At 42.7% G+C, this 9,422-nt stretch overlaps 2 protein-coding genes and 1 long non-coding RNA gene across 9 annotated transcripts; 1 reads left to right on the top strand and 2 right to left on the bottom strand.

Annotated features, from left to right (window-relative positions):
• The first annotated feature begins 502 nt into the window (after positions 1–502).
• LOC123112159 (65-kDa microtubule-associated protein 6) lies at positions 503–5,483 on the top strand. Its single transcript, XM_044533084.1, has 12 exons — positions 503–1,093; positions 2,063–2,266; positions 2,535–2,792; positions 3,125–3,340; positions 3,423–3,578; positions 3,674–3,833; positions 3,922–4,073; positions 4,229–4,316; positions 4,387–4,460; positions 4,542–4,616; positions 4,702–5,044; positions 5,147–5,483. The coding sequence occupies exons 1-11, from the start codon at positions 1,043–1,045 to the stop codon at positions 5,035–5,037; spliced, it is 1,770 nt and encodes a 589-aa protein (XP_044389019.1). The 5' UTR covers positions 503–1,042; the 3' UTR covers positions 5,038–5,044; positions 5,147–5,483.
• Positions 1,231–2,128, bottom strand: LOC123112161 (uncharacterized). Its single transcript, XR_006455198.1, has 2 exons — positions 1,975–2,128; positions 1,231–1,848 (listed from the first exon to the last, which is right to left on the bottom strand). It is a non-coding gene; the product is annotated as an uncharacterized lncRNA (long non-coding RNA).
• On the bottom strand, positions 5,151–8,824 carry LOC123112160 (uncharacterized). Of its 7 annotated transcripts, XM_044533091.1 has the most exons (6): positions 8,493–8,820; positions 8,326–8,393; positions 8,076–8,236; positions 7,911–7,992; positions 7,135–7,255; positions 6,527–6,737 (listed from the first exon to the last, which is right to left on the bottom strand). In XM_044533091.1, exons 1-5 carry the CDS (start codon positions 8,530–8,532, stop codon positions 7,142–7,144), a joined length of 465 nt encoding a protein of 154 aa, XP_044389026.1. In that variant the 5' UTR covers positions 8,533–8,820; the 3' UTR covers positions 6,527–6,737; positions 7,135–7,141. The 7 variants fall into 7 exon arrangements, with proteins under 7 accessions (XP_044389021.1, XP_044389023.1, XP_044389024.1 ...); XM_044533086.1 differs by lacking the exon at positions 6,527–6,737 and adding an exon at positions 5,151–6,191 and having other exon boundaries at positions 8,326–8,824; XM_044533088.1 differs by lacking the exon at positions 6,527–6,737 and adding an exon at positions 5,151–6,184 and having other exon boundaries at positions 8,326–8,824.
• Between the last annotated feature and the right edge of the window lie 598 nt (positions 8,825–9,422).

The raw sequence follows: 9,422 nt of genomic DNA, 5'->3' as shown, positions 1-9,422 counted from the left end.
CATGGCATGATGGCCCGGCCGGAACCACCTCACTCGATTAAAACTTATAAAGTGACAATCTATTACTCCCTCCGTTCTTAAATATAAGTCTTTATAGAGATTCCACTATGAACCACATACGGATGTATATAGATGCATTTTGAGTGTAGATTCACTCCTTTTTGCTTCGTATGTAGTCTATAATGAAATCTCTACAAAGACTTACATTTAGGAACGAAGGAAGTATACTACTACTATATATGAAATCTCTACAAAGACTTACATTTAGGAACAGAGGAAGTATACTACTACTATATGGCGATTGCCTGTGACAATTTGGCGGGGTATGATGCAGTAACAACCTTTTGGTGGTTCTCTGTATGAAAGTATTTGGCACCAGCTAGACTAAAATCATTTCAGCTTGAACAAAATTCCGAGGGAATCTTGCGTGCGCAGCCACACACCATTGCCACGCCATTAAATAAAAGGAAAGACAAAGGCCACCCTCCATTGCCTCTCCCCTCTCGGCTGGCCTCTGCTCACTCTCAACCTCCCCAAAGTCCCAAATAAACAAACAAGCCTCCCTCCCTCCCTATAAGCAACCGGCAAAAACCCAGCCAGCCAAAAACGCTCCCAAATTCTTATGCACCCTCGCCCTTCTCCTCCGCTCTCCTTTCCCTTCTATCGCTTCGTTCAGCAGAAGGGGAGGCAAACATATCCTAGCTTCTAAAATCGCCAGGAAAAGAGCTTAGCTTCCTTCGATCCCAAAGGGCTGCTGGCATTTGGTGCGTGTGCTTTTTCTCCTCTTCTTTTCCTAATCCCAAGGAGAGGAGAGGAGAGGAGGACGAGGCTAAACAAAAAGCTCAGGCGCCGCTTTGGCTAATGGCCTAGCTAGCCGCTCAGGGCGGCGTAGTTGGACGGCCGGCCTAAGGGGTGGATAAGAGCCAGAGGCTTTGCTACCGGCCTTTCCTCGCCTTTGTCACTTCGCCTCATTTGGTGGTCTCCTCTCTCCTTTGAGCCGCTCCTCCTTTGGCGGTGGTGTCCTCTGCTTGGTTTCCATTCCATGGTGGGCATGGAGGTCACCGGCTGTGGCGCTTTGCTCAGAGAGCTTCAGGTACTTGCTGCTCACCTTTTGCTTCGTGCTACTGCTGGTATTGACTGAAGCAGACTTCTGTCTTCTGAAAAACACAATTTTCATCGTAGCGTTTTGTCTAGTTTTTTTTTTTGCTACATCTTCTCTTTATATGTCGCTTCTTGGTGAATTTGTTCTTGCTGTATGGGCTTGTGGTAATTCAGTTCGTCTGCTTCATTTCAGAATAAAAGTTCGGCCGTCTCTTCCAGTACTAGGTGAAAAATCGTTGTTGGAAGTGCACTGTGTTTTGAGTGTTTTAAGTGTCCTCTGAGATTTGTGACTAGAGAATTGGGTGTTATTTTATTTTATTTTGACATGGAACGAGGGTTGAGTGTTATTGGGGTTACACAGGGCTGCGGAAAAGTCACAACTTTTTATTCCAGTATTGCGTAACAGCATGAGCGAGTATTCCATGTGTAGTAGTAGTAAGTAGTACTCCCTCATAAACTAATATAAGAGTGTTTAGATCACTACTTTAGTATTCTAAATGCTCTTATATTAGTTTACGGAGGGAGTAGTTGTCTTCTTTTTTCTTGGTGGTGAGCTGCGCGGCAGGTGAACTGCATGCCTCAGGGCAGTGTGGCTTTATGGCGGAAGCTTCTCTCTTTTGTCACCTTTCTGGTTCTTCACTACCTCAAAAAAAAGCATTTCCTTGATTCTATTCGGCTTAGTGCGCCAGGCAGTTGAGGTGGGACAAATTAATCATTTTTTTTGTCAACCAATACTCTGTTTTTCACCTGTAATGCCATCATTTCGTTATGGCTTTTACTGTAAATAAAATATCTTTAACACTTATTAAGATGCCCAGGGGAGTGCATGAATCAGGCAATAGTAATGATCAAAATGCATTCTTGATTGATTACCTCTATTGCCTTAGCCTTGCATTTATTTGACCATGCATAAGATTGAAGCACCATTACTCATGCATGCCCTGTTGTTTCTGGCACTCAGCAAATCTGGGCAGAGGTAGGGGAAAGCGAGGGTGAGAAGAGCAAGGTCTTGTCAGAGATAGAGAGGGAGTGCTTGGAGGTGTACCGCAGGAAGGTGGACGATGCCAATCGGACCAGGGTCCAGCTGCACCAGTCTGTGGCCACCAAGGAAGCTGAGGTTGCATTGCTAATGGCTACTCTAGGAGAGCACAAGCTGTATCTCAAGGTATGCATACTAATCATGATGATGATGATGATGATGCACTAATTAGTTGGTTGTCTGTTGGCTTCCTGAGTGGTTGCTAGGTTCCCTCGAGATGATGGAATCTGGCTGTTGTTGGTAACATGCATGATTCAAGTTGTGGATTGCCTGTTTGCTTTTCTTTTTTTGTCAAAGTAGCTACTGGCTTATAGTAAATCTCTAGGCAACACCACCTTACTTTAATCTTTTTACTAGGATGCTTTTGTTAATTTATGATCGCACGCTTGCGCAGAAAGACAAGGGCTACGTGTCGCTCAAGGAACAACTCGCCGCTGTCGTCCCTGTGCTCGACGACCTGAAATGCAAGAAAGAAGAAAGGATCAAGCAGTACTATGATATTCGATCACAGATTGAGAAGATACACTCTGAGTTAAGTGAGCATAATGATAAGGCTGATCATGTCAACAGTCCAGCTGCTGATGAACATGATTTGTCGACGAGGATGCTTAATAGCTACCAAGCGCAACTTAGTGCTCTTCAGAAAGATAAGGTAAACCGTCATGAATAAGCCAGCTAATCTGAAACCTTTAGTTGCCTTTCAAAATATTTTGTTTCTTGCAGTACTTTTGAATAAATAGAACTGGCAGCTGCTAAGGAATGCGTGAGTATTCAGAAATGGTTCAACTCAGAAAAAAAATGCCTTCCTACATTTTACGGTATATAGTTTCTATTAAGTGGTCAGATGATTAATTTACTAAGTTAGCCACTGCCATAGTGCCATGTAATCTGTATCAACTGTCTAGGGCTGCTGGTCATCTAATTTAAGTTACTTTAGGATTGAGTGTTGACTGGAAATGTTTTCTTGTTTTGCAATATTTTCAGTCTGATAGACTTCACAAAGTTCTGAAATATGTAAATGAAGTGCATTCTTTGTGTGGAGTCCTTGGAATTGATTTCGCAAAGACCGTAAATGGAATTCATCCCAGTCTACATCAGAATGGTGTTGAGCAGTCCAGAAACATCAGCAATGGCACACTGGAAGGCCTTGATAGCACAATATCAAATCTTAAAGCAGAGAGAAAATCTAGAATCGATAAGGTACTCTCAAGGTTCCTTTCTTCTCAGTGTTTTGTTATATGAGTTCTGTGTAGTACATTCTCAAGCAATCGATTACCTATAGATGAGAGACACAATGGAGTCATTATGTCACCTCTGGAAGTTAATGGACTCTTCCGAAGTGGAGAAGAGACAATTCAGCAAAGTAATCAGCATTCTCATATCACCAGAAGAGGGAATCACATCCGCTGGTGTTCTTTCCCAGGAAACAATCGAGAAGGTTTTACCAGCTCGCCTTTGTTTTTTTCCTTAGTATGCTGTTTATTGCTTATCTCAATCAGTTTTTTACAATTTCGGTGTTGATTTCTTACGCAGATGGAAGCTGAGGTTGAGAGGTTAACAGAACTTAAAACCAACAGATTGAAAGAAATTGTCACGAAGAGAAGGGCCGAATTAGAAGATATATGCAAGAATGCACACATAGAACCTGATCTCAGCACAGCCCCTGAGCAAACTAACGCTCTGATTGATTCTGGTTGTACTTTATGCATCTTGCTCAAGTACTATCTTGACCAGTGGTTGTTTTCTTACAATTGTGACTCTCTTGCCCCTGTTCCATTCAGGTGCTATTGACCCTTCTGAGCTCCTGGTGAATATCGAGTCACAAATATTGAAAGCAAAAGAAGAGTCACTAAGTCGAAAAGATATTATGGACAGGATAAATAAATGGATTGCTGCTTGTGATGAAGAGGCTTGGCTTGAAGAATATAACCAGGTAGTTTTAAGCTTATTTGCTTTGGAATTACAATGCTCAAATTCTGAGCATAGCATGTACACTTGTTGCACAGACTATCCTGCCCCCACAGGCATTTTCTAGATAATTCTGTGGTTCCCTAAATCATGGAAAATGACACCAAAGCTCTTTTGCAGGACTCGAAGAGGTATAGTTCTGGAAGGGGTGCTCATGTAAACCTTAGAAGGGCGGAAAAGGCACGGATTTTGGTCACTAGAATTCCAGGTAGGTTTTGATGCTGGAGATTATTCATGTATTTCAGTTTAGTTCAATGAATGACCCATATCTTTCTCAGCTATGATGGACAACCTGATAAACCGTACCTTCGCTTGGGAAAATGCAAGAAATAAGCCATTCTTATACGATGGGGTATGTCTACAATCTGATCAGTAGGGCAAGCATTTATAGTTTGTTTCTATAATTAATTGATTCGTATAAATGACTTGACAGGGACGACTAGTATCTGTTCTAGAAGAGTACAGACTTAACAGAAAACAAAAGGAGGAGGAAAAACGGCGATACCGGGTAGTGATTGTTTACCAAATCACCATTATTGGCTGAAAAATAATATGGCATATTCTGGTCTAAACATCATTTTTTCCATTTGCAGGATCAGAAGAAATTGGAGAGCATCCTACTTGCAGAGAAAGAAGCGATTTTTGGCTCCAAACCAAGCCCAAAGAGAGCAAGCAGCTTAACCAGAAAGACAAATGGGTACCGTTCAAATGGAAGCAGTAATGGACTAATGACCCCAACACCTCGCCGATCATCCCTAGGCAGTGCCACCCCTGAGCTTTCGACACCCAAATCATATTCCAGTCGCTATAATAGATACTTTGGTGATTCAAGGCGGCTATCCGTATCACAACTAAACTTCGGCGATGATTCACTATCAACATTTACATCAATTAGTGGTTCTGAACCAGAATCCCCTTCTATGGGATAATCTCCTGGTACTATCTCAATCTCTTCATGCATTTCTCCTAACAACAATCTTCAAGCATATTTGTTACCGATGATGGTTAAACAATGTGTTATGTTAACTTTTTTGCCAGGTCAATCTATTGGGTCAATTGCCAAGTACTTAGCATTGTAAATGGACCAGTGTGCTATGAAGTTTTTGCATTTGTGTGTACATTACTGATGCCATGTATTTAGCTATAGCTAGTATTGTTGACTAGTAAGCACTAGGTTGGTTGACTTGGTTTCGGGTTTGAAATTGATGTTCCGAGCTGATGGCTCTTTTAGACGATTAGGCGAAAGATGTAGTGAGTGGTTTAGGGGTAATCACTTGTACCATATCAAATGTCATAATTTATGTGACTGGCTTGTGTGTTGCAACCTTGCAGAAATAGTTCGAAATATATGTACGGATGTAATACTTCTGCAGTAGTTTCTAGTTCTTTCTCTTGTGCAATATGCATGTGGATTTCAGTACCCTTATTTTATGAGCAGAAAAGGCAGAGTCCATGCCATAAAATGCATTTGTGCTTTCTCCCTCCCACCTTCCCATGTTTCTCAATTCCGCTTGGATGTATATAACATTATAACTGAATGGTGCTTGTGAATACAGACATTAAAGAATATGCTCTGTCGAACGAAATGACGGAAGCAAATTGATTAGATGAGAACTATGAATAATCATCACAGTGAATCAGATTCTGTGTCATGTTTGGTCCCATCGCATGAGTTGTGTCAATAAAGAAGTGCATTTTTATCGCTATTATAAACATGAACCGCATGGTGCAGCCTGTGATTCAGATTTCAGGGCAACCCCAGTTGATATGATGCAACAAAATATGTGATCATGAGAGATAACCTGGAGGAAGATGAATGCCGGCTGCTCGCTCCAGTGAGGACCCGAGCGCTTCGTCTCCGGCAAAACTCGATCTCCTCCATCTTCGTCTCCTCATTTCTCCAAAGATCTGCATCCACTATGGAACATTATAGAGGAAATGGTTATGTAGTTTCATATCCATGAGACAGAAAGTCCAAATTCAGATCCATGAGACAGAAAGTCCAAATTCAGATCCATGACGCCGATAACTGCCAGATAGATGCTTGCCTGCAGCCAAACATTTTATATTGGTTCCCTGCACACTTTAAACATATGACGAATCAGGGCAATTTTTCTGGAAAAAAAACAATGGATCAGGGTGCAATCAGTTCTTCTAATACAAATTGGCAGGTGCATGAGAAAGAAAAAGCTGTGATTGCCCCAGTACATATCTCAGTTACATTTCAGCATCTAACAAATGCAAATTTCTTCAGATCTCAGAATATGGGCCGATACATTTACAAGAAAAAGAAAACAGTTCTTAACGTAACAAGTTGAGATTCTCACTGGTGGAGCACATTCAACAAGAACTGACGACAAACAGATAAGAGTTTGAATTAGAGAATTAGGGGCAAATGAGTAACTCTGTCTTCTTTCCTTTCTCAACCAAATAGAAATAATTAGCATTTAACTACCATAGTAAGCAACTGCATAAATACATTATACATTCGCGACAAACAAATGTCAGTTGCAGAGCATTCCTTTCGATTCTCTCAACACTCAGGATAACATGGTATACTGGGACATTAACCACCTTCCCACCTCTGGTCTATATAGCATCATCTACTCCTTCATAATTTTTGCCAGGTCTGCATGGTATACAAGCAACAACAAGAGATTGAATTGCTGCTGTGGTGCTGTTTCTATCTTGCTCTGCTAAATCAGAGTTTTATAATAAACATATACATGCTGATCAATGAATAACCGCCAGCCAACTCAACAGCATGACAGATGGTATCGCCCAGTTCATTGACTGATGTGGTCCTTACAAATTAATACATCATCAGGCATTCACATTTGCTATTACTCTCTCAATTCAATAGCATGAAGGGACTCGAGGGAGGAGCATGTTGTCAGTTGATAATAGCATTCCGACATATCCCAAAAATAATTACATCCTTTATATGAGGAACAATGCATCTGCATTCTGAGGCTAAATGCACATTGGACTAGGAAGTTGGTAAAAAAAAGGGACAAGTAGCATACCAGTAAACTACGCAGATTTCCGAAGTAGCCAGGACAAAATGTATGAAAGGGCAGCATCAACGGAAGACAAGGCAACAATGAACACCACAACGAGTATGAGAGTAAGTGCTGCCGTCCTCAACTGCCAATGACAATGATTTAATTAAACATAGAACGGTTTCCAAAGTAGCCATGGCATGAATGATGTAGCAACTTAAAAATCATGCATATGATACTAGAAGTCTAGAAGATTCATAGAGAACGAACATTGGACAAAATGAAAGGAATCATGATAAGGGCATAATTTAGTACTCCCTCCGTTCCTAAATGTAAGTCTTTGTAGTGATTCCACTAGGTGGACTACATACGGAGGAAAATGAATGAATCCACACTTAAAATGCATCTATATACATCCGTATATAGTTCATAGTGGAATCTCTACAAAGACTTATATTTAGGAATGGAGGGAGTACTACTTTATTGAACATAAATACATTTTGACTCATGTTGGTTCAAGCTATAAGGTTCAGAGTTTATCTACGCAAACTCGTCAAGAATGAACTATGCACACTGCAATCTTAAAACCAACCTACTGCATCACTCTAAATCACGTGTTAGAACTTAGAACACATCCTGAAACATATAGCAAACTCAACATATCCTCACAGGTTCACATTCCTTAACTGGTAAGATGATAGGGCCACAAGGGAATAGATTGCACTGTTAAGAATATATGACAACAGAACCTGGATAAAACCGACCTAAGAAATAATAAACTTTAAATGCAAGTGCCATACTGTATTCCGGAAGCCCGGCCATTCGAGGTGCTTCAATTGCCCTGGCTGCTCAGCCAAGAAAACCACCAAGTTCCTCACGCTCCTGATAACAGAGGGTAATTCTAATTCATCTCATCGTCGAACGGCACAAACAAGGGGGAGCAAGTCAGCAAGATCCGCACTTACACAGCGAATTCTCTAACCACCGCAAGCCACAGCGGCTCATCATCATCAAACCGGTATTGGCTGGCGCGAAGTCCCTGACGCCCATTGCCCGACGCAGCCGCACATTTCAGCCGCTTGGCCGAAGCAAATCGGGGAAGAAGGCATGGTTGCAGCTCGGCAACCTGTAAGCGCAAACCATGTATATATATCACTAGCATAGTGGAGAAGAATAGAACAAGGGAATATGATTCTGGCGCCATGAAATCACGACCTTGAGTAGTGGAGGCCTCGTTAGGCCGCTGGGTCGAGTCAGTCTGCACCGCGGAAGCGGAGACGGGCCTGCAAACGAAGGAAACCGCGGGCGGAAAGTGAGGATCTGGCTAGGAAGAGGAGATGAGCACGGACATGGCGTCAGTGGGCGCGGCGAGCGGTTGGGACCTGCGGCGAGAGGCAGCGCGCTCGCGGCCAGTCCGGACATCCTCCCCGAATTTCTCGACGCGTGGAGTTTGGGCGGAAGAGAGGGTTGGGGTTTCAGGAGCTGCGGTGGGGGACGAGAAAATCCTCCGCCGCTGCGCGCGGCACGCGCTCTCGCCTCCCGGCGATGGATGCCACCGAGCCAGGCGGCGCTCGCAGGGTCCTCTTCCGGTTCGGCGCTGCGAGGTTCTCCGGCGTCGTGTGGGCGTGGAGAGACGGCGGTGGGTGGTCCGGCCGCCCTGCTGTTACTGGGCCATGTGCTGGAAACGAACCAAAGCGCTGGGGATGATGGATGATTTTCCTAGACGGCCCGTTATAGTGCCATGGCGGCCCATTTCCACAGTCTCGGGAGGCTACAAGAATTTGGAGGGCGCCCCTATGAAATCACTAAGGGCATGTACAATTATGACTTTATGAGGCACATAGATTAGCTAGGTTTTTCCTTAACCTTGCCTCGGGTCGTCATGTGTGGTTGGGCCAGCCCCATGACACAACTTGTATCCCACTCTCTGTGGACTTCGATGAATAAATTTTGGCCTAACCCTAAATAAAAACCTAAGGGCATGTACAATTATCTAAAAAAAAACTAAGGGCATGTACAATGGTTCTATCTTTAGAATGCCACGTAGGATAAATGATGAGGTGGAGGAGAGAGAAATCATAAGAGAAGGTTTGTTTTCTCTTATTTAAGAGAAGACAAGAGATGATCTCTTAGCATAATTTGTCTCGCCATATTTTTAAGAACAACTAATTATTGAAGATAAGACTAAGAGATGACCCATTGTAGACATGCTTTCTTGTCATCTCTAATTTACATGCAAAACTTAAGATAAGACTATCTTATCAACCATTCTACATGCCCTAACACTACCCACAGTGAGTACTCCCCATTGT

This window comes from Triticum aestivum, chromosome 5B (assembly GCF_018294505.1).
Source record: "Triticum aestivum cultivar Chinese Spring chromosome 5B, IWGSC CS RefSeq v2.1, whole genome shotgun sequence".
NCBI lineage: Eukaryota > Viridiplantae > Streptophyta > Magnoliopsida > Poales > Poaceae > Triticum > Triticum aestivum.
Note: the sequence above shows the minus strand (reverse complement) of the source record. Positions and strands in the feature narration are given on the sequence as shown.